Source organism: Bemisia tabaci, chromosome 6 (genome assembly GCF_918797505.1).
Source record: "Bemisia tabaci chromosome 6, PGI_BMITA_v3".
NCBI classification, from domain to species: domain Eukaryota; kingdom Metazoa; phylum Arthropoda; class Insecta; order Hemiptera; family Aleyrodidae; genus Bemisia; species Bemisia tabaci.
This window is the reverse complement of record NC_092798.1, coordinates 48,899,020-48,923,351: the sequence shown is the minus strand read 5'-3', so window position 1 is coordinate 48,923,351 and position 24,332 is coordinate 48,899,020. Positions and strand designations below refer to the sequence as shown.

The window sequence follows — 24,332 nt, the reverse complement described above, 5'->3', positions numbered from 1 at the left end:
ACTTTATGTGTTAAAAGGAAATTTACTCGACGGTAATTCTTTAAAACCGGCATGATTTTTTTCGCTGTGGAAAGTAAATTCTGCATAAACTTCAAGGAATGATGCCAATTTTGTTCTCATTTGAAAAAATTACATAGAGGCGGAGATTTTCAGACACCGCAAACGAGATATGTGACTGCGGACTCACGCCGTCGAAATATTAAAGTGCTCAAGCTCATAGCAGTGGCCCGCGTTCAAGATGATTCGCCTTCAAAACTCGAGCAGGCAATTTAGGTGGCCTCGGAGCAGTTATAGTTGCTTGCTGTAGTTTGACCACGGTCAAAACGCTCATCAGCGCAACCATTTATTCTAATTCAGCTTAAAAATAAAGGGCTATACCATTACTTTATTCAAATTAAGATCGATTGGGGGTAAAGACTTTAGATGATGTAAAAATAAAGACTGTATTCAAATTGTTTTGAGAACACGCTTTAATGGACATACCTAAATGCATACTGATTGGTTTTCTGTCTTCCACAGTGCTTGGTATAAAGAATATTTTGAGAACAGGTACAGGCAGGTAGATTTTTTGATAACAAGGAGTCAAGATTGGTTAAATACCTGGTGATAATTATGTACATGTGACCGAGATAAATTATATTGTACATTTAAAAAATGGAAAGGAAAACTGTTGAAAAAACAAAGGATTTAAACGATTGGTTGAAGCTCCGCTTGAGTTTGAGATTCTTCATCGTCATCTTCTTCGCTTTCTTCGGCTGTTTTGAGCTGTTCAAAACCATGCTGGGAATGTGAGCGTTGACCGAGGATTCCTAGAGAGAAGCCGTCTCTGCCACGACCTCTGGGGCGCCATCTGTGAGAGCAATGCTCCCCGCAAACTAGAAAATGAGGTAATAATTAATTTGAACTAATGAAAAAAAGAGGGGAACAACTATCATCGGTGGAAGAGGGAACCTAAAACTGCGAAAACTTAAAATAGGTAACTGAAACAGATATTGATGCCACAGCTCAGAGAAGTGTTGAACAAAACTTTGGGCACAAAAAACGCTAAAAAATGTCGAATCAAATTGTAATTATAATGGTTTGAAGTTTAAACTTCAATTGAGTCAGTGCGCTTTTAAAAATGGTCAGAAGTCCAATTTTTCTAACTCCTTTTTTTTTCTTTTTAAACGCATTTTTGACGCTCTATTTACACGACATTCGTTCCTGTGCATGTGTCTGTTGTGGTCCAAGAAGCAGACTTCCGCTGCTGTCTCGGATGATATGGACATCCAGAATATTAAAAAATTTAGAGGAAAAAACTTTATTTAAAAATGAACCTTAGCCCCTTTTAAAAGTATTGATTCAAATGCCATGGAGAAAACTGATTCCATGAGAAAACTACTTGTATAGGTACACTTAAACAAAGCCGCGTAAAAGAGAGAAAAACAAAAATAAAAAGGAAGAAAAGGAAGTGTCAAAAATTGAATGAGAATATTCAAAATAAAAGGATGAGACACTTACAAAATCATGACAATATTCAATCTTGCATACCAAATGATCATTTTAGATTGGTCCTTAAGAACTTTCAACTTTAAAAGAAATAAACATATTCTTGACTTACCAATCACAAGCACGGAAGTTGGGGAAAACTATGTTTTGAGAAATAATAAAAACATTCTGAAAATAAACTGAAAATTCGATAGGTAACATAAAATAAAATAAAATTAAAACATACACTGTCTCAGTTAGGAGGGAGGGGGGTACCTACCTATGAGAAAATAAAAAATTCACGAAGGAGAAAATTGTAATGTTGTACTCGATGATAAAGTCTTCGCTCTGAACTGTCATAATGAATTCAGTAAATTCGAGTACAATGAAAGAGCATTTTCATAGACTTTAAATTTATTCAAACTGAATGTCTAGGTTCCTCTGTCAGACGTAGAGGTAGGAATACCTAAACTCATTTTGATCTGAAAAAATTACATTATTTTCAGGCTATTTTTACTCGCCTTAGATACCATTGTAAAGAAACGTTATATTCCCTTAAACTCCTAGATTTAGTTCAACGCAACTTGACACAGGCGTTCGTTAATTACTATAGATTATTGATTCCGAGAAGTTTCATTTTCACAAGATACTCGAGTGCCTATATTTTGTTGTAACTTTATTGTAAAAAATAAGATAAGAGTCTGAAGTCATCATGACTGAGGTTGAAATCAAAGCTATGTGGATTCGTTCAAAGCTCCACTATATCTGTTACATTATTTGTTGCGATGAAGTTGGGCAACTAAAAAATGGAATATAGATGGTTATACAAGGATTTTTGTAGCTGATTGATTGGTATTTCCGATCATGAAATTATATGACACTTCACACCAAATTTTCCTCTGAGGAAGCAGAATCACACTAAATTGGTCACTATTTTATCTTGAAGGAAGAATTTTAAGGAAGCCTCCCTTCAACTGGTAAAATTTAGAATACCTGGTATAATTCTTTGAAACCTCGCAGCTCAAATAAATTTCTCTTGGTTCATGATGTCTGCTCAACTCTCACCTATGAGCTCTGGTGAATTCCTACGCCTCAGTAAATAAAATCATAACAGAAGAAAGGAAGAAAATGGAAGAAAAAAGTAAAACAAAAATGATGATAGTACGTGCTCCTCATGTATTTGGAAGAAATGACAAACGGTAAGATAGAGAACGACAGATGCAAACAAAAAATGCTACAGTTACATCACTAGGAACAAGATGAAAATTGATAGTATCACATTAAAAAATCACGGATTACAAAATAAATTAGTTACTTAATGGACTCACAATGCAACGAGAGCTCTTAGGAAAATTGGCTAGATTTTAGTCCTAGATACCTGACTTATCGTTTCATATCTAAAATTAGAAGCCCTATTATTCATGTTCAATGCTTTAAGACTGGAATAATAAGAAAAAAAAGTCAAGTTGAAAAATGTTGCGACTCGGAAATGATTGGTGAGGCATAAAAATATTGATCAAACTGTTAAAAAATTTTTTTGTCTCGATTATCGTTACAAAGCAGAAATAAATATGTGTCCATAAAACATATTTTGTCTGAAAATTCGACAAAATGTTTTAGAGAAAATTAGAAAATAGATTTTTAAAATCTCTATGTTCTCTCTGGACCAGCTCTTTTGGAAATCAAGTTTTAAAAACTCTTCACCACAGAATCATTCTATCGGAAACGTTTCAAACAAATTTAGGTCACAGAAGATTAGGAATTCACTAGTAATTAAATTCGTATTCGGAATATTTTTGTGCATCATTCTTACTTATAAGATGGATGATTAATTAAAAATTCCAGATATTTTAATGAAATATCTGAATGCAAGGGGACGGAAGTTTTGAGATCATATAAAAATAGAAAAAAACTTAAGAGTGAACATCATTGATACTGACTTGTCTTCAGAAGTCAAGAAATTATACATTATTTAAGAAATGAATCTAGTAATGTGAATTTTTTTCCACTGATTAGTACAGCTTACATCTTTACATTTTACAGACATTTCGGAAAACTTCTGTTATTACCAATAGGTTTTTACCTGCCTCATCGTTTTAAGTTTATGTGGTTCAACAGATGTACCACAATATGCCCCTGTATCATTTATGAGTTTTAATGGTGAAGTTTGTAAAAATAGAGTTCTTGAAAATTGCCATTGTTGGATTTTAACGTACAGTAAAATATCTTAGTAGAAAAACAACGAAACAAATGACGATAGAGAGGATTATGCCTAGTGCTATAAATAAATAAATGAATGAATGAATTTTTTTTTTTTTTTTTTTTTTTTTTTTTTTTTTTTTAAAAAAGGCAAGAGCTTTGCAAAGAGAGAAGAAGAATCTAAAGGACCCTCTCTTCCCGTTTGTTGCTAAGTTGCCCAACCTTCAGCAAGTGTTCTGTGCCGTAGGAGGGCAACTTCTCAACAACGATAAACCAAGGTTATTTTGAAATTTTAAAGCCATTGGGCTCATCTAGAGATTTTTTCCTATCAATAGCCAAAGGATTGTAGAAAACGGCCCTAGTTGATCTTCGAGAATGCCTTGGATAAGAAATTATTTGACCAACTAGAGCGCTTACTGCGATGTATAATTTCATGGAGTTATATACTGAGAGATGACATTCATCAAGAGTACACATTGTGAAGGATAGGAAATGCTGGGGTAAGTACACAATTAGGAACAAAATTATAAAAAATGCAAACTTAAGTTCCGATGTAAAAATGATATGAATTGTGATGAGTGATAAGATACAGTGAATAAAATACTGATGTTTCAATACTGATAGTTTTGGAACCCAGGGGCTCTTCTGGTGACTAATTAAGAACGAAACCAAAAAAAAAGTCCTCATTGACCACCAGACTTGGTAAGAAATTAATCAACATTTGATAAACCTTTTTATTAAAATTTTGCATATAATACAGGGTGATCCTAAAGTGCCTCACACCCCTATAGTACTTAGGGTTCTTGTCCTTCAGGTTCAGAAAGATCTCTCTAAGACTTTGGGGGGGTTCAAAAAGCCGTTTCTTTGGACCACGGAGCACTTACGAAATTGCAAGTCTTCGTCTCAATCTTTCAAAAGTTACAGTGAAGATGCCTAGTGCTAACAGTGATGGACTTTCGCATCACCATGTATAGCAGATACGTTAAACATGCCCAAATTTAACTCATAAAAATTTCCATGCAAAGGTAAGTGACATAAATCAAGATATAACAGAAATGACGTCTTGAAAGTAAATGTTAAATCCAGGGAGATAAAAAAATAGAGCGAATCCCTGCTAAAAAATTACTAGAGAACAGTGTTGAGATGCCAATTAAACAAATTAGAAAATTTGACTGTTTAAGAAGCACCCTGACACTAATTTCGGTCATTTTCATCAGGGATGATAAGTGAACAATATACAATACTGACAAAGCTTCAGACCTCCTGCGTTTCAGTGTTATTCACTACTTACAAACTAGTACTGTAGAGGGTTATTGAGGATATACTTAAACGGTAAAACTATCACTATAGAAAGTGTTTCCCTTGAGGAATTGAAAATTGGAATGATTAGAAATGATAGAAAGGGTCAATATTAGGGAGATATAGTGTCATTCTTTTCAATTTTAAAAATTACGATACATTTTATTAAGGAATGTAAGATCTGAGGTTCTTGAAAAAGAGAGTTTTGAAAGCCTTGAACGAGCATGCTGTATAACAGTTTGAAAATTGCATTCGACTTTTTCACAGATACACAAAATAAAACTTACGGTAAAAGGAAAGAACAACAGCAACAAAATAATAAACATTTCATAAATTTGAACAATACAATAACCAGCAGAGAGTAAAACAGAATCTACGTTTCCAAAAAATTAAAAATTTTAAATAATTAAAAAAGATCAGGCAAGTAAAATCATGCTAGTTCTTAAATAACTAAGAGTTACACGATTACGGCAAATGCTTAAAAGAATTTCCTGTGGGAGCAGAAAAGTGGCTGTTCTAGTAATACAGCAACAAAGAGCTAACTTTTTGAGATTCTTGGAGAGTTCTTTTTAAATCATTTAAAGACACCGTCTCCACCAATCTCAGAGGTTGGTGTAAAAATAATAAGCTTCCTCACTTTTTCGCTGAGAGCTTAGTAAGATATTTCTTTATTCCTCTTGATTTTGGTTAAATAAATGGTGAAACATCAGTGCTTCCATGCCGATATTTCAGGGATAAGTTTTGATTTTTGGGAATAATTATAATAAAAATTATGTATTTAATGAGTCCTTGGTACACTTTCAAAATATTTTAAAACTGATCTTACCATACAAAATATTTTCTGAAGATATTTTGATGAGAAAGTATTGATTTGCTACACACATTTCAACTTGCAAATGATAAGTTGCTAATTCCCTGATTGATCCCACTTACATGGACCAAGGCACAAATGAGAAAAAGGAATAAAGTATACAAAAAACCTGAGGAGATAAAACTGTAAACTTTTTGATGCCACAAATTGGATTTATGTAGGATGAGACATTATTTTAAATTTTCCTTGATACCTATTGAATGCATGACGTGAACACTGTCAGTGTCTCTTTCAATTAAAAAAATTGTTTCACTTATGTCTCTTTTCCTCACAGCTTATTTTCTCTTACTTAAGTAGAATAGACAAAACTTGAAAAATCAGATCATTAAAATAAAAATGAGGAAATAACAGCATTCTTAAAAAAGCTTTGTTGCTTTGATATTAGAGCAGTAAATTAAGATACCCCTGTGGACATTCACTTATAGGGGGGCAAGGACATATTTCGTACTGCTTTCAGAAATTCGGAAGTGCTATTTTATGGTAGTAATATTTAAACAGGTGGGTCAAGATTGAAATTCATAGTCAATTGACACTTACTAGAGAGAGTATCTCCCAAAAAGATAGATTCAACGGTAAGCGATATAATTTGGATTGACAAAACCTTCATTCAAGTGGCAAAACTGACCCACATCTACAATTTCATCTCTTTGAAGAGTCTCGAGTGAACAAGGAGCCTTTACTAACCTTTCCACTGATCCTGTATTCAAGTGCTAACTGGCTACTACCTGAACGCAAAAGACTTTTACACGCAAGCATTGGAAAAAGTTACATATAAATATTGGAATATGTTGCTCTTAAAAGAAATGAAAAGAACTTTAGAGAAAAAAAGAATACTTAAAGCAGTGAGTAGTACAAACATTTAAAATTCAGAGACCACTTAAATTAAAATGAGACATGAGTCACACATTAAAAGCCACAAAAAGTGCATCAAATGGACCAATCAGATAAAAAAGATGTCTATTTATCTAGGATTTCAATTTGGTACAAATAGACCTCTTTTGCATGAACTCATCTGACTGGGCTGAAATTTTTGTACGGTAAAATTAATGGAATGGGAAGGTCCAATAAAGGTCAGAACTTTTGAATTATTTCCATTAAAATTTGGGAAGTACAGGGTTGTCTGTAAGCTATCGCTATTGGTATGGTTTGTTCTGAAATACCATTTTTTCCTAAGGCCGCTCTGGTGGGAGACGGTCAGCCTTATCTAGGTCTATCTAGTACTACATGAGCTCTGAGACAAAGCAATGTTGGCCCGTATGTCTTCATGTAGAGATGCTAGGCCCGTAAAATTGATAAACATAGCAACTGCTCCCTTTTGCCAGTTCTGAAAATTCTGATTCGTCAGAGACTTCTTATCATTACTACTTTTAAACAGAACTGTTTTGATGGCTTGCTGAACACCGATTGGACACTCTTACGAAAGTACACCTATACTTCACATTCAATGCCTCTACATAAATTTTTTGAGACCCAAAAACTACTACAAGGCACATTTGCAACACAGGTCTATCTTTAATAGAAAACTAATGTAGCTTGACTACTTTTACACGAAAAAGTCCATTACCTCGTAGAATAATTTATCCTCATCCTATTTTCATTTTCAAGTCAAAGCGTATTTTGAATAAAAAATGAAAAATTGAGACAGAGATTACTGTAGAAGGTTTAGAGATCATTCAACTACTTAAACTTCTAAGGTCTGGACGGAAAGATCTGAATTAAGCGGGAGAGGTGTCTTTCAGATGAGTTCTTGGTGTAAAACTATGTTCAAAGCACAATGAAAAAACTGAATGGTGCTAAAGAATTTTTGTTTAAAATTATTTTCGCCATTTGAGTCCTTAACTCGATCAGCCCTTCAGATGCCTGCCTATAGAGTGAGACATAGCAACCAGTGTCATCCACTTCCATGAACAAAGTGACTTTTCATAAATAAAACAGAACAATGAGAAAACTAAAAAAATTACATCGAATATCACAATCAGTCAACAAGATTCAAATGCTCCATGGATAAGTGCTCATACAGAGTCTCTGACCTACCTCTGTTACGAGATCGGGTATAGATCATCATGGCGGCAAGGAGAGTTGCACCGAACAAAAGAGCAGCGGATACGACTAGAACAGCCATTAGTGTACCATCGCTTGGCTTGTTCAGTAACGATAGGTCTTGTTTTAACATGCCTGTTAGGAAAGAAAATAACCAAGCAAAACACATTTAGTACGAAATTATTGTGCAGTTGGAGGATAGCAAAATAATTTCATGGTAGACAGAGAACAAATTCTGAAAAATTGAAAAGATTCGGTTCATGACTCATGGATATTGCAGTAAGTTGGACTTCAGCTTAAAGCAGTTTTTGTTTTGAAAGGTTCAGAACTATGAATGTTGAAACTTGTGGAGCTTTACAAAATAGGAGACCCTTTTTGGGATTTTTCAGATGAAAATTGTTTGAAATTTACATGTTGGGGAAAAAAATACGAGAAAAAATTAGCATCAAAACATTGCTACATTCTTTGTTTGTATCGATGTGGAACCCGAAGTTAACTCCAAAATATGAAATACAAAACTATAAATGTAAAAAAATCAGTTTTAAAATCAAAATGAATTGAAACGACACTAATAAAAGAACAAAGTAGTTTTTCAACAACAAAAAAACCTAGGAGAGTTACCTAATTTGTATTTTTCAATCTTCTTCGAAATTTGAAAGATTTTTTATTTTTTTTTGGTAAATGCTACTGGGATGGCTGTTACACCCTAACATAATTGGAGTTGCATATTTTATTCTGACTTCAAACCAATGGTCCAATGATGATGAATCGCCGTGTTTCAAGTTCTGGATATGTAATTTCGGATCCAAATTTGAGGTGGTTCTAAAAAATGTCTGTGCTATTCATGATCATAAAATTTTATCAGACCGACTGGCAAATGATTGATAAGACAGAATTAAACAGGACCTTCGACGGACCTCTGAGACTTCAAATAGGATTTGAACAACTGAAGTGACAGCACACAGATATAAAAGGGTTTCCTATTTAACAGTAGTAAAATCCTTGACTTGTTGGTAGCAATAAGAAGTTATGGTATTGCTGACAATTTTTGATTTTTCATGTTTCTTTGTTAAGAGCAAACAAAGGCATGATTAAAGAGATCAGTTGGCAGATCATCATTAAATTTCAGATCCACAAATATTATGAAAAGGCTACAAGAGAATTGAGGAGAAATTGAAGACATTGTTCCTTTGAGATTGAGGGTTGGGCGTAAAGTGGACCCAAAAATTGTGTAGGGATAGGTACTATAATAAACTTACCAGAGACAAAAGAGGATTTGATTGTTGAGCTTGTTTGAGGACTAGAAGCAGTCGTTTTGATGACATCGGGAGTCCCATTAGTGGCTAAAAGAAAAGAAAAAGAGACCATTTCTTATATGTCAGATTTATAATCCGCCGTTCTAAGGAAGAACACCGTATGAACACTCAATAGTTGTCAAATTTCCTCCGCTAAACCTTAAATTTTGGATTAAATATAGGTAGTTTTCTAGGAAATTTTCAGATATTTAAGATCAAATTGCGAGCAAACTTCTCTGAAAAACTCTGAGAAAAATACTAATAAGTTTCCCAGCAAATTCAGGTTTTGTTAAAAGAAATTAGGCAACATCTGGAGGCTCACCTGAAATTTTTCTTAGCTCTGCGGAATACCTTCGCAAATTTTAGCAATGATTAGAATAATTTCTTGGATAAATAATGACACTAAGTCGATTGCGACTTTTTAGGGGGTCCTCAGGCGGTGTTACAAAATATCTGCAGCCTAATTATTGTAACTATGTTACTATGACCAGACTACACATCCTATTTCGATGTCTTATCGGGCTGCTTTAAACTTTCCATGATCAGCGGGTGACTGCGGGTGAGCACCGAGAATTATACAAGAGGTAATTAGGAGACTTATCTGTGATTACAATTTCCTTCTATAGAAATAATTCGATTGCTGAACTCTGCTTGTGGTTCACTTTGTAAACACATACTTGAATACAAATTTAACTTTGTAATGTGGCAAATTTTCGAGAAAATGTTCCTGGAAAACATTTGGTACAAAAAGGTAGAAAATATCTGGGGTTACTTTCTTTACTTCTGCAAAGCTTAGGTGGATACTCACTTGTGACAAACTGCCAAATACGATATGGTGATAGCTCCGCAACATAGACCCTGGATGCGTCTGGTGTGACTGCCACTGCGTGAGGATTGTGGAAGTCACCTTGATATGGATGAAAGTCAGCAATGATTTGGCAGTTGATGGCGGTTGCTACATACCCTCGCACGAGTACTTGCTGCGAGAACATAGGCATTATCTCACTATATTCTCGCAGAGGGACATCATACTGAATCTCGGGACCGTTCACAATGTATATTAACCCTCCTAGACCATAATTCAAAGAACAAAAATTAGTCAAACTTATGATGCGATTGCAAAAAAACCAAAAGTGTTTACACATGAGTTATTTTTTTGTTCTTCTGGCACCTGATGCACAGACCAAGGGTGGCGATTGTTCAAAAAGAGTCAACTTCAATTTGCTGTTGATACATTAAGATTTGGTAAACTACCAAAAAATGTTGCAAGCTGAGAAAAGCGCTTTTCTAGTTGCATCATTAATACGCTTCAAAGCCAGAGGGCAGATTTCAGTAAAATTGTAATGGAACACGGGGACTTTACGGCCCAATCAGAAAGAAATCATCTTTTATTGAAGTAGTGGAGATTCATTCATTGTCTAGTGCAATTTATTGACCTGAAAGCTTGCAGGTTGTATTGTAAGTCAATGACATTGGTAACTCACCAAATGCAGGGGTGTAAGCTACACTGAATATTCTGGAGCCCATCAGAGCAGAACTGAATTGGAATGCAAAAGTTCCATTTGATGCATGGAATACTTGAATCCTTCCGTTCTCTCGATCGGCAACGTATAGGAGGTTCTTGTCTTCTGCTAAAGCTAAACTGTGAGGAATGTTGAAGTGGTATGGGGCGGGGGAACCTAGAATTGAGCCATGAGAAAACAATACTTTAGAATGGGTTGTAATAAGATAAGTTGACGAAATATATGAGTGGGAGTAAAACATATGCAAATACATGCAAACAGAAAATAAGGCTTTAATCACGAAATTATGGGATCTGCAAAAAGAAATCTTCACCAAAAGTTTGAAGAATACGTGTTGCACTGTTTGCAGGTATGAGACCTTGACCTTCACTATAAGTAAAGGATTTTAGGAACAGAAAAATAAATTGATCAAGTTGTCAATTGTTAAAGTCTCTTGCCTGAGGCTTTCAAAATAGTAAAATGTTGGGAGAATGGCTAAGGAAGTGTCAACTGGGGAAATAGGTGTATTGTATCTTTCAGTTTCATTTTTGTGAGACAATTCTGAACTGAATTGAATGTAGGAAATAGATTTATTTCCTCGACGATTTATTTTTATTTTTATTCTTTTATTTACCTAGTCTGTCGATTGACAGACAGACTGAATTTTGGAAAAAAGATAAATAAAAAAAAAGATAAAAAAAAATAAGAGTAGTTGTTGGAAAAGGAACTTAAATTTAATAAATAATACTAGTCATTATCATATTGATGTCTTTCTTACACATTTTACCAGAAAGCCAAGGAATTTGAAAATGTTTGAGTCAGACAAAAGCAAAACAAGTCAGGGATCAGAAAATTAAGAAATAATATGAACCCTGGAGCAGAAAGTGAATAAATTTTTCAGCAGTTTGTTTGCATCTTACCCTTGAATGAAATTAAAAACTTCTTTACCTTAAAGCTTAAGCCTATTGATTTCTGGCGGACAAATACGTACCATTAGAGATAGTTGCTCGCCCCCATCTGCTGATGACCGTTCCATCGGCAGAGAATTTTAAAATTCGAGAATTACAATAGCCGTCAGCTACAAAGAAGTCTCCATTGCTCATGACAGCTACTGATGTAGGTTTGCAGAAATGTTCTCTGTCATTTCCTGGTTCGAATCTTACCCCTAGTGTCATGAGTAATGTTGGCTTGAAGTCTTTACTAAGCATGGGAGAATATTTGAAAACTTGATGTAAAGCAACGTCGGTGAACCAAACATTGTCCTGCTTGTCAACTGTGATTCCATGCGGAAGGAAGAATCTGAAAAATAGGTGCAATGAAGTCAATTTTCGATCTGAGAGTACTTAAAAATACTTAAAAAATTAGAAAATAAGGTAAATACCCTTCTGTTTTCTTCTTCTTTTTTATGATAGACAAATTATTTTTACAAAGAACATACTTTTTCTTGCACTACTTTGCACTTCTACTTGCACATCCGAGTGAAAGTTCAAAGCTAGCAAAAGTGAACAGCTGTCAATATGCAGATCTCAACTAAGAAATTTTGCGATGATGTTAAATAAAAAATTGAATGGGAAATAAAAGAGAGGAGAAATTGCTTACAGATTATGGCCCCATTCAGTAATGAGAGCACCTGTGTCTGGATTGATGATGGCTAACGTCGGGACTTGAATGACTCCCCTGTCCATCTCATTGTAGGAATTGTTGAGAAAAAATGTATTGGCATTCCAAATTCGGTCGCCACGATGGAAGACATACACAAACCCAGCAGTGTCAGTTGACACCCATGCGACTTGACCCAACTTCACTGATTGACCCGGCCAGTTCGTCACTTCATTTAACCCTGCAAAAAGGTGAAACAATAAAGTTAAAATTACAAAACTAAGTTCAATTAAAAAAAAACAGGGGTGCAGATAGGCTTTGATTGCAGTTGCGAATTGCCAATTGAGATGACATAATAGACAGGTTCCGATAATTGTGGGTACAAACAGTTTTTTCTCATCTGCGATTATTGTCTCCTCTAGAAAATATAATTTTATTTGTGCAATCTGTGCAAATATTTGAGTGAAAATTGCAAATTTACTAAAAAATGTGACAAAACTTCAATCGTTGTCAGTAAAATTTTAAACTCATAGGTGAGTTTAAAATTTTATTGAGCATTTATCTTGTGCAGGTCTCCAAACAAATCTTCAATCGTTGCGTTGACCTTATGGTGAAAACCAAGCGCATGCTAGAAAATTATGGGAGCGTCTTTGAAAATTGTGTAGGCCCAGAACCATTTGCACCCTATACGTTTAAAGCCAATCCTGTTTTCATACTCTTTTGATTTTTTGGAGAAAACGATTTATTTATAGATTTTTTGACAACATAGTCAGAAAAAGAAGCAGTTCTGGTGAAAGCTTTTGCTCTAGGCTTTAAAGCGCATAGTAGCAAAAAAATCAGAAAAGAAATAGAGACTGGCTTACTTTCTGTATACAAGTATACCACACAGTCGTGCTGACAAAAAAGCTTCAGTTTATCCTTCTTCTTTTCCTGCTTTTTTTGTGTTCCTCATGTAAGCAAAAATTTTCCCATTGCTCTATCATTTTCCCTACTTTGTGAATAAATGGCTTGATATGGAAATTAAAAGGGCCACAAGTTCTATGGAATCGGGTGAATAGTTTAGTTCCAAACCGTTAATTTCTTATATAAGTAAGTGAATTCTACCTCCTCTAAACATAGCTGGAAAATTTTTAAAAAATTTACTACAAAATCAGGTTGATTCCTACTTTTTGCAAGATTTACAAAAAAGGGGGGAAAATAATCGACTAACAACACAGGACATGCAAATATTTCAAGTATTCAAAGAAACTTACGTTGACTGACTTTCCGCTCATTACTACGCGAATCAAATTGCCTTACAAGGAATTGCTCAGTTTCATCGACATCTTGATCGCCAAGGTCTAGATCCTGAAATGAAAAGCCCTTACACATGAATTGTTGGTTTCGAAAATAATAAAGAGAGAATATAAAATAATTGACTGATTGTTGTTTCACTCCACAGGAATGCAACCTGAGAAAAACTAAAGTTCTGTTTTACTAATAATTATCACATGATTGCTATGATGCTTGTGGGTTTTATGATTTGGCCGACTTAAATTAAAAAAATCCAGGCCCTTTCCTTCTTATTAATAATCATGATTAACCACAGTGTTGTTAAAATGAGATCATTGCAACGAACCGAACCAGAGAGATTTAAGTTTTGGACAAGAATAAATAAATTAACTGGATTTAGTTATGGATATACTCATTTACAATACTAATCAATCTCTGACACATAATGTGCTTTAAAGTACATATCTTGCAAATGAACGATCAGTTAAAATAATCTGAATTAGGTATGTCACATCTGTTGAACGTCATGACTATTGTTGATTATATACTAGTATTCTGGAACAAGGCCCAAAATTAAGTATGGCTTACTAACATGAATGATGCTTGCAAATTAGTTTACAGTAATACTTGTTAAGTTATCACTACACTGATTTGCGAAATCTGCTTCCCAAAGATAAACAAATATCTGTACACTTCAGAGCAGTTCATGTAGCAGCAACCGGCAGAATACATGACACTCCTAATTTGACCTGAACTGATTGAAAGAGATCAACTGGCTGAACTTATTCTCTGAAAACTAGATGAATCATCAATAGGGTCAAAATCATCCTTAAAATATTTGAGGTATGGAGCGGTGAGGCAGAAAGATCAATACTGAACTTACAGTTTGAAAAGTGTGTCGTAGTTGCAGAATGATTAGAAAACAGGACAATAATAAGGCTTCATGAAATCCCATCTCGTCATTTTCGTGAAAATCACTGCTGAGCCATGTGCTGACTATTAATATGGTAAGTAATCAAATTTCAATTCCATCTGTTATCAGTAGACTGCAGTAGTTGGAGCAAGGCGAATGCATAGTTGAGGTTAACGTCACGAACTTCCTCTCGTAATCATTCAGGTTGTCGCAGAATAATAGCTAAGCAGCCGACGAGTAAAATTTAAAGCAAAGGTAACTTTAAATTTGCTCATAAAACACCTTCATGATTCACTAAACACGACGTGAGCAAGTGATAAGACCCGGGGCGGAACGAAATGCAAATTGTAAACATGTGGCGGCCATTATTGGAATACAGGTCAAAGTGATTCAAGCGCTCTCTGTATGTATATGGACGAACCCGTTATCAACAGGTCACGCTAGGAAAAGGTGCGCAAAGTTTGAATACATCTAAACCAGCACCCAAGTCATAATGTTGCCTATACAGTCAGTTGAAGGATTTTCTTATTTTTCCAAACCGAAGCGCATTGCTGTACTGTTCTAGTGTTCTTTCATGCAGCTTCAGGACTAGGGGAAACCAATACGTGAGAGACTCCGAATCTCGAGCATTCGGTAGCTTATTTAACTTACTCAGAAATGTAGGATCACGATGACTATAGGTAAATTGGTGGTAAAAATTGAAGATACGCACTGAGGCGTTATTTGAATACTCCGATCATTTAATTATTTTTATCCAACCACACAAGTCCCATGTTTTAATTTTCCAGGTGGCCCTTTTAGGGAAAGAATGACAACACAAACAGATGCACACTTCATATTATGTGAGAAAACATCAGTGCCGTCATGACGCTACTTGGCAGTATTTACGCGAAATGGGGGTATGTGCAAGTAGAAAGATGGGGTGTGCTCGTGGTGAGCTAGATAAGGAACAATGTGGTCAGTGTATATAGTTCCCAGTGTTCCCGGGTGCTCCGTGTGCGAGATCCGTACGCTCTACCGCTCTCCGTGCTGCTATTGGTTGAGCGTCATTCTGTGACGTCACGCGTAGGATATTTTAAGATAGGGAAGCGTTTTTCACATAAGGTTTTTGTCCGTACGCGGTCCGTGTCGGTATAGGGAATGTCCGCGCGGCACGGATAAATCCGTGCGCCTGGCATCACTGATAGTTCCTTTTGAGAAAATGGAAAAGCGGAATTTGACATGAAATCAAAAGGAACTGAGCGCTAACTAGTGAGCCGTGGGTATGTGACAAGAGCCTTGTGGACAGGGCTCATGAGTTAAAGACTCACGACCTAGTCGTTGTCGCTTCCGTCGCCCGGCATCAACGCTGACGTCACTGGCGCTTTTAAATTAATCCCTATTCATTCTTATGGCCCGAGCACTAACGAGCACACCCCATCTTTCCACTTGCACATAGTTCCATTCAGCATAAATACGTCCAATTGCATCGCAGTTTTCGACGGAAAACGTTCCGGTAGGTATCTTCGACCATTATTGTAGAGAGGTAATGCACTGGAAAAACAAACACGTTGGATCTAGAGTCCAGACTCTTGAAACATTGACAAGAAAAAATACTCTTGATTCAAAAGAATTTTTGCTTGAATCAAAACGAAATCCGCTTAAATTAAGAGGCTTAGTTCTTGATTTAAGCTAGATTCTGATTGAATCAAGAGTACTTTTTCTTGTCGATGTTTTTAAGAGTCTGGACTCTAGATCCAATGTGTTTTTTTCTCTAGTGTGGACAGTGTGGGTGGCTGCATGCATCGATGGTGAAAGTACCAAATTAGGTATCTTAATTTGCGATCTCCCACCATTTCATGTCAAATTTGACTTTTTAAAGCGGTCTGATCATCATTTTGGCAAAAAAGTGCATTTGATTTTTTTCGTTTTTTCAACAACATCCTCTGAAAATTTCGGGGGAAGCAGTATTCTCTTGAGAATAAAATATGGGCGGAAATTTTTAAACATCGCAATCAAAATTCGAGTTACGTTAGTTTCAATATTGATTTTGGGGGGATCATCCGCCTTGGTCCACCTTGTCCTATAGGAATAGTCATCAGCGGCGCAGCGTGCTTTACGATACATCGATTGATCCGCCATTTAAACCCATGGAAAAGTATCGATGAACAGGGCGTTCGCAGCGAACACCTTAATAATCGATTATTTACCACAGCTTCAGATGGGGAAACATCGATAGATCAAAAAGCACGCCACGCCACTGGGAATAGTATGGCAAAAGTGAAAAAAACCCACATCACTTGTTGAAGATTTCTTGTCTTACCTTATACTGTTTTTACTGATGTAAACAACTGTATTCATGTTGCTCTCGTAGCCCTTGAAGCACCACTACAAATAAGGCAAATCGACGGAGTAAGTCCGCAATCACATATCTCGTTTGCTGTGTCTGAAAATCTCCGCCTCTATGTTATTTTTTTAAATGAGAACAAATTGTCATCATTCCTTGAAGTTTATGCACAGAGTTTTCTTCGCACAGAGAAGAAAAGTCACGGCAGTTTTAAAGAATTGCCGTTGAGTAGTTTTCCATTCAAAAAATAAAGTATGACAGGAAGTCTGCGACGTTGCGCAAACCGAGTCATGTGATTGCCGACCTACACCGTCGAAATGGAACCAACACAGTATAGAAATAGAGCAAGGGAAAGGACGGCGCAGAGATACGACTATTCGTGCTTGATGGATGACCGTGTTGCATCTACAAAATTGAAGGCGCGATGGCGCGAGGCGTGAACTCGCAATGCTCTGCTCTTTATGCTGTCAATTATTAAGCGTCGTCTATAGATTCGAAAGAAGGTAAAGTTTGAAAACGAGACCCGAATACGTCTCACCTATTTTCAGTTGTGTCGGCACTCGATTTTGTTTCTTTTTTTCAATTTGATGTCTGATTCTTTTTTAATGGGTGTATTTGTAGACTTATATCTAAAGCTCATATGCACTGGCCCTTTAATACCACGAGGCTGCTTTAGGGAGCCTAGAGTCAATTTGACTCGGCTTGACATCTAGGGGTTGAACTATTCAATTCTAACGTTTATGGTGTCAAAAATCGTGCAAATTATGACGAGTATCGTTTTTCTATCATTTATTTGTTTAACGGTAGTGTACTTTTCTAAAAATTGATTGTTGAGATTTTGGTTAGGCGAGCTCTCTCACGCAACGTTGCTCATCTTCTTCGAGGAACTTAAAAACGCTCCTATATGTAGAAAACAGCTGGACGCTCCTCTAATACGAGCGTCTTAGAGCTTTCCCACTTGTTTAGTATTGCCACAGATAGGGTCTTTCTCTCGCATTTTAGCAAGTTAATACGGTTGCACCCCCTGACCGCTTCGCGTTCCAACCCTCCGAAGCGCTTCGTGCCTCAGGCGATAAGCATTATACTCTTATGATTTTATATAATAGAGTATAGAGTATAGAATATAGAGTATGTCGCGAGAGCGATATCGGTCTATGTGAAGATGTGATTTGATCAGTTTTTCAAATAATATAGTATCTCTTATCAGTAAGTATTATTAAGGACCGTGATTAAAATTCGAGCTCCTCTGCTCAGCAGTGAAGGAATAAAAAGATTGATGATGTCATTGCACTACTTAAGCAAAATTTGTAGATTTTAATTTGAGCACGTATGGAGTGACAAATTTTGATGTTATTCTTATTCTTGTCTGACATGCACTGCCATCCACGGCAAAGTCGCTGTAGTTTTGCATATTTCTTGCGCACGTACAATTTTATTACGAGAAGGCCCTATCACCATACCTAAATGCGTTATTTTGTCAGTTTAAGTTTTGAAAGGTAAGCTATACAATTCTTTTAGCAGTTTATTGGATGAATGCTTGTTGGTATTTTGTAATAGAATTTTTTCTAAGAGAAAAAATTGAAAAAAATATCTCTCAGTGAAGAGTATTCTGTGAAAATTTCAAGCCATGATGTTGGTTTGGCCTTCTACTAAAAAGTATAGCGAGGACGGAGATTTTGAGACGCCGCAAGCGAGATACGCATTTTTGCATTTTCACTATCGATATAAACTGACCCATAACGTGAAGCAACATTAATATTAAGTAAATTATGCAATACAATTTTGAAGATTCTCTAAGAATCTACTTTGAAAATTGGAAAATCAGATATGCATTGACGCAACGGATTTAAGAGAGAGAAAGGGTTTTGACATTTCTCTGGTCACGGATATTCTTCGTCTGTCTAAAGTAAAAACGTACGTTTTTGTACCTCCGTTCAACAGCATTTCATTTTTTCCTTGCTGTTTTACAACAAAAACCAACAATTATCATTCATCCTTTCATTTTTTCCACTCAACTCTAGCGTATCATTAGATGAAGCCTTGCGGCAATGGGATTTTCTTTCAATAGAGCATTAGAACAGCATGTTTGGGAGAAAACCACGAAGTTTGGCAGGGAGTCACGGCTTTTTTGCTGTGGACGGCGAGCGATATATCGATGACCAGAGTGCGAAACCACGCATCTCCGTTTGTGATGCAGATTTCCTGCCGTACTGTGTTGCTCCCTGTGGCAACTAGTCAACTTAATTTTTAAAAACTTAATTGATTTTTCCTCTTTATTGGCAGAATATTTTGTAAAAATTTCAAGCTGTGAAATTGAGTTGTTCCTCTTCGAAAAAACGGAGCTGAAATTTTGAAACACCGTAACACGGTCTCACGCTGTAGCCACCGACTTGTTTTTCTAATTTTCTGACGCTTCTGTGCCCCCCTCCCCCAGTTCTGCGCACGTCCAAAGCATGCAGAAACCCCCCCCCCAAACAAAAAAAAAAAAAAAAAAAAAAAAAAAAAAAAAAACATTGAACATATAGATTTTGAAATATGACTGTACACAGACAGACATACATTTTTTCAAGTATGGTTTTTTCCCTTTTACTCCAGGCACCTTGAAACATCTCATAAAACGATGATTGTACAACTTTTTTTTTTTTTTTTACGATGAAAATACTTCCTTTACCAGCGAGGTGAGCGAGAAAGTACAAATTGAGGTAGACGGTTCGTTTCTCAAATATTTATTCAAAATAAATGAACATAATATTCCTATCGGATAAATTACAGTCAACCAATAAACTATGCTATGTACAAAAGAGGGGGACGCGGACTAGGACTTGGTGAGGAAGGGTCTGGGCTGGCCGGTCTCGAGGAGCGGCGGGGGGGAGGGGTCGTGGAACTGGCGGGCGCCGGCGCGTAGCTGGAGGCCCAGGTGACTAGAGGGGGGCGTCAGGGGGAGCGGGGAGGGGGAGGCGGAGGGCGAGGGGGACCGGGAGCGGGACTCCATCTTGAGGTTGGTGGCGACCGGGACTCCGCCCCCTCCCCCTCCCCCGCCGCCGCCGAGCATGTACTGCGAGAGGAGGGACTGGAGGGGGACGCTCTTGGTGAGGGGGGAGTGGTTGGTCCACGGGAGGCCGAGCCCGAACATGACGGCAGGCGAGAACCCGAGCGCCGGCCAGAAGGGCTCCGCCGGGAATCCGGGCATCCCCAGGTTCCCCAGGTGGGGGTGCAGGCCCAGTTCCGCTGGAAAGTCTGTGAACAAACGAGGAAATTGAGTTAGTAACGTGCACAAATCGAATGAGAATTTACAGGAAAAAATTGGATTCCAGGTGGCGGTGGCCACTCCGGCCCAATCCTGAAAAACTCCTCCTAAAAAATTGACGACAAAAAAGGAAAAAAAAAAAAAAGACGGGTGGCTGCTGCCTAACTATAGTTATACACGAAAAATTGCATTTTACAACAAGGAATCACTATCTCTGGTTCTCCCACGAAAGCACATAATATTTGCGTGGGGAAACCAATGGCATGTATGTTGTTTCTAAAATGGTCCAGAAATATCGGTTCCTTATTGCAAAATATAATCAAATTATGGAGAATCAACGATTTGAAAACTAGGTTGGTGGTGGCTCAGAGAATGCATGGACGAATGGCTTACATGGATTGCAATTTGCTAAAAGGAACCAAGAACATGTCATGCCAATGGATTGTGCAACTTACATACTTTGCGATGGAATCACTGAAATCATGCAAAAAATCAAATTTACAAAGGTACTTTTCGTCTTGAATTTGTTGTTACTAATCGAGAGTGAACAGAAAACTTGTCTAGATGATCAGCTTATATTTGAAAGGTAAAAAAAGTTGCACGATCTTAACGACATTGTAATACTGTCGGTTCCTTTTTGCAAGATGCAATCCGCATGGAGCGGTCGTTTTATAGGCGGGTGGACGAGAGGGGTGGATCTATGGAATTCTTGCATCATGTAGAACCAACGCTTATCCCAAGCACAAACTGGGGCTCTCGAACTGGCACCAATTATTTAATTTCTCAGACTTTTTTGCACGGAATTCCTTGAAATCTCAAAATCTGATCTATGTTGTGTCCCGAGCAATCCCGAGCATATCGGTTACCTTCAAAGACGATCTTTAGTTGAAAGGCAACAGTCAACAGTTCCATCGATGAGCCCCTTTGAAGTCCCTGGTTTGTGCGTGGGGCGGGCGCTTCAGGGATTTGCGATGTGGGTACTTTTCCTTGTGTAAAATTTCGCGAGAAATATATGTATTGTACAATGGTGCCCCCGGTTTTCTCTAAAATCAACTCCCTAGCTCAGACTGAAGCTCTCAAAGTTCGGGTCGTAAACTCGTAATGGAGGGGATATCCCACGCTACGTTGAGAGTCGACTTCCTCTGTATTGGAGAGGTATCAATTATTTTTTTGTATGTAGAACACTCATTATTATTTGTATAACCATCTGCTGCATTGAGCTTTAAGTATGATGCCAACGTTTAAAATGTAGTCGCTTGGGAATCTTTTTTCAGAACTTTTTTGAGCGTTAAAAGTGGGTTTACTAATACGATTACGATCAAACCCCATGAATACTACTAGAGTGTGGTTTTTTTGGAAGGGGGGGGGGGGGTTGAGATTTGTGGAAAATGACTTGATGCATAAAAACCTGTCTAAGGATACGATGCTGGTGCTTAAAAAACGAACACCTGTTTCAGTATAGGGTTCAGCATGTTACCACACATTTTTTTAGAATGCTGCAGACAACGACCCGGTCAAAAGGAATGCAGGAAACTGTACAATTAATAAATCACTGCTACTGAAAGCGAATGGACCTGGCTAAAATTTCGCACGCAACGTTAACTACTGACATTGTCTCGTCAAAATACCGAACGCAGAATCGTTGGAGTCAATGTGAAATACTATAAAGGGGCCACATCAATCCATTTATGTAATGATTAATCTAAATTCATGTGATATACTGCTGGAAGCAACTATTACTGCTCCTAAGCCGCCCATATTGCATAGTCAGAATATTGAAGGCGAACTGGTTCAGTGAGTGAAAAACGTTGTAAATAGAGTTTTGCTAATGTATGATTAATGAACGTGCTATACTGCCGCAAGCAACTATTACTGCTTCTAAACCGCTCACATTGCCTAGATAGAATATTGAAGGCGAACTGGCTGGACCGAGCATAAAACACAGTAAATGGAGTGTCACAATTTCGTTTCTTCGTCTCTCAGGAATGAATTGATTTTGAAAACTTTCAATATATCAAATATCGATGACCAAAGTGCGAAACCATGTAACTTCGTTTGCGACTTTGTAGCCTTCCTTTACACATTATTTTTTCTTTGAAAAACTAGTGAACGTAATCTCTTGACAACTCAACCAATTTTTCTTCCGTGTTTGCAGAATAGGTATTCTTCATATATTTCAAGCTATTTTGGCTCATTACTCTTTTAAATAATAAAATAGGAGCAATTATTTTGAAACACCGTGGTTTCGCACTTCGGTCATCGATATATTCTGCAAGAAATTTTTCTGAGGACGCCTCTTTTGTTGTGATTAAATTCTTACTCTGTCTGTTGGCTCACTCCTCTCATAATGAAACTTTTGAAACTTCATTGTAGAGAGGTTAATCACAGTAGCTTCGAATAGAAGAAACTTTCAACTGGACTAAATTTTGCAATTCGGAACTACAATCTCTAGCTCAGTTAAGAAACAACGTATGTACCATTTAGTTTGCGTTTGCAGATAAGTGTTTTTACGGATGAGCCAAAAATTGTAGTTCCTAATTGCAAAATGAGGTCTAATTAAAGTACCAATGAAATATCCGGCATTGATTCAAGTCAACTCACTTGGTGGCTGCTCACCAGGAATAAAAGCTGGGGCCTCTCGTCCAAGGGCCTTTTCGCGCTTCCGCCATTTTGCCCGTCGATTTTGAAACCACACCTGCAAAACAAAACACGCATAAAATTAAGTACATACACGTAACAGAATACATGACTTTATTTACAGTATATAATACACAAAATACAATGAGGAAATAAACAATGAGATATATCAATGGCCAAAGTGAGAAACCACTTACATCCTTTGCTGTGTTTCAAAATATATCCCAGTGGTTTTTAATAAAGAAAAAATGAGACAAAAATATACCCAAAAACGGTTTGCAGGGGGTGAGTCTGTGGCATGTGTGAACTTAAAATATATAGCGAAAAATCAAAATTTTGGCTAATCTGGATCCTAATTTTGAGATATCTCAGTTTAAAATTTTCACGGTACTCGTTAATGCAAGTTTTCTGCAGTATTTTGATCCGCTTTTTTATTTATTTTTTCATGGAATCTGTGTCGATCGGTTCACGTTTTTATTCTTCGTGCGATTCATTTCGATCGAATATATACCCTTTCGTTACATGCAGAGGCAGACTGCCTATCATACTCTTCTTTTAACTGAACAGTTCGCCTTCTACTGCGTCTTCAGCAATTGTCGTTGCGAATATGTTGTGCGTGCTGATTTGAACTCATTACATACTCGACTCTTTGAAGGCGTTTTATGTTCGCAACTAGTGTCATCTGTCGGAGAACGAATGAAGAAGGATTGAGCGATTCATTCCATCTTCTGTTATTCTCCAACAGGGTGCTCTACTTTCGCACAAAAAACGCCTTCAGAGAGTCGAGTATGTAATGACCTGAAATCAGCACGCACGACATATTCTTAACAACAATTGCTGCAGACGCATCTGAAGGCGAATTGAAAACAACCGTATAAAACACTTTGAAAACCATGATCTCACGTTGATCTCTTTAATTAATATTACCAATAGAGAGTTTTATATTACGATTATTTCATGGGGGATTCTGGAAAAAATTTTCAACATAAACTAAAACATGAGATATTATTGATGCTCCGCAGCCCGTGAAAAGTTATACAATAATAAAACAAATTACACAACGGGTTTACAAGGCTAATTTTCGCGTGAATATCACAAAAACGTTTCGGCTGACTTTTCAGCCTTTCTCAGTTGGACAAAACAATTCAAATTGTACAAATCTGAAAAAGTATTACTTGGCTGTGCCTTTCAAAGTGAGAACAATACTGTTTTGCGATTTTCTCTCGGGAGAGAAAAGTATTCTCACGGGAGAGAAAACTATTTTCTCGGGAGGAAAAACTATTCCCTGGGGAGAGAATACTATTTTTTCTAAAATAAAAACGTGAACCGATCGAAAATAGACGAACAAATAAAAAATCAGATAAAAATCAGTAGAAAACTTTCATTTACTATGGAAACATCAAATTGCGATATCTTGAAACTTGGATCAGCCAAGATTTTGAGTTTTCGCGATTTAAGTCCACACGTACCATGAACTCACTCCCCCCCCCCCCCCCCGCAAACCGATTTTGGGTACATTTTTGTCGCATTTTTTTCTTGCCTCAAGACAAGATCACTGTAATCTGTTTTACAGGTAAATCGACCTGGGAGTAGGCTAGATCGAAAGAGCAGCTCATAGTACTTATGAATACATGAATAACTCAAAATGGCCGAAAATCGAGTTGG

General features: G+C 36.9%; 2 protein-coding genes across 4 annotated transcripts in view; both read right to left on the bottom strand.

The window, feature by feature from the left end:
- Window positions 1-452: 452 nt before the first annotated feature.
- On the bottom strand, window positions 453-14,840 carry Pal1 (Peptidyl-alpha-hydroxyglycine-alpha-amidating lyase 1). 2 transcript variants are annotated; one of them, XM_072301793.1, is made up of 10 exons: window positions 14,428-14,840; window positions 13,526-13,619; window positions 12,273-12,513; window positions 11,665-11,972; window positions 10,656-10,850; window positions 9,980-10,240; window positions 9,136-9,219; window positions 7,871-8,011; window positions 1,601-1,667; window positions 453-875 (listed from the first exon to the last, which is right to left on the bottom strand). In XM_072301793.1, the coding sequence occupies exons 1-10, from the start codon at window positions 14,497-14,499 to the stop codon at window positions 770-772; spliced, it is 1,569 nt and encodes a 522-aa protein (XP_072157894.1). In that variant the 5' UTR covers window positions 14,500-14,840; the 3' UTR covers window positions 453-769. The 2 variants fall into 2 exon arrangements, with proteins under 2 accessions (XP_072157894.1, XP_018898390.1); XM_019042845.2 differs by lacking the exon at window positions 1,601-1,667 and having other exon boundaries at window positions 14,428-14,839.
- A 4,653-nt stretch (window positions 14,841-19,493) lies between these two features.
- The window catches only part of hbn (aristaless related homeobox homeobrain), a 37,563-nt gene continuing 32,724 nt past the window's right edge, over window positions 19,494-24,332 (bottom strand). The window contains exons 3-4 of one of the 2 annotated variants that reach the window (XM_072301791.1): window positions 22,647-22,725; window positions 19,494-20,020 (exon numbers count right to left, since the gene is read on the bottom strand). In XM_072301791.1, coding sequence (XP_072157892.1) covers window positions 19,599-20,020; window positions 22,647-22,725 — 501 coding nt within the window. In that variant the 3' untranslated portion in view covers window positions 19,494-19,598. Of the gene's footprint in view, window positions 20,021-22,631; window positions 22,726-24,332 lie in introns of both variants that reach the window. The other variant, XM_019042807.2, reaches the window with a different exon arrangement.

What these genes read in the sequence shown, in the direction of transcription:
- Pal1 (XM_019042845.2), bottom strand. Translation starts at nt 14,499, where the DNA reads ATGGGATTTCATGAAGCCTTATTATTGTCCTGTTTTCTAATCATTCTG. An exon ending in ACTGAATGGGGCCATAATCT is followed by an intron (nt 11,973 to 12,272) that starts GTAAGCAATTTC and finishes CCTATTTTTCAG; the next exon opens with ATTCTTCCTTCCGCATGGAA. An exon ending in CAAATCCTCTTTTGTCTCTG is followed by an intron (nt 8,012 to 9,135) that starts GTAAGTTTATTA and finishes CTTTCCTAACAG; the next exon opens with GCATGTTAAAACAAGACCTA.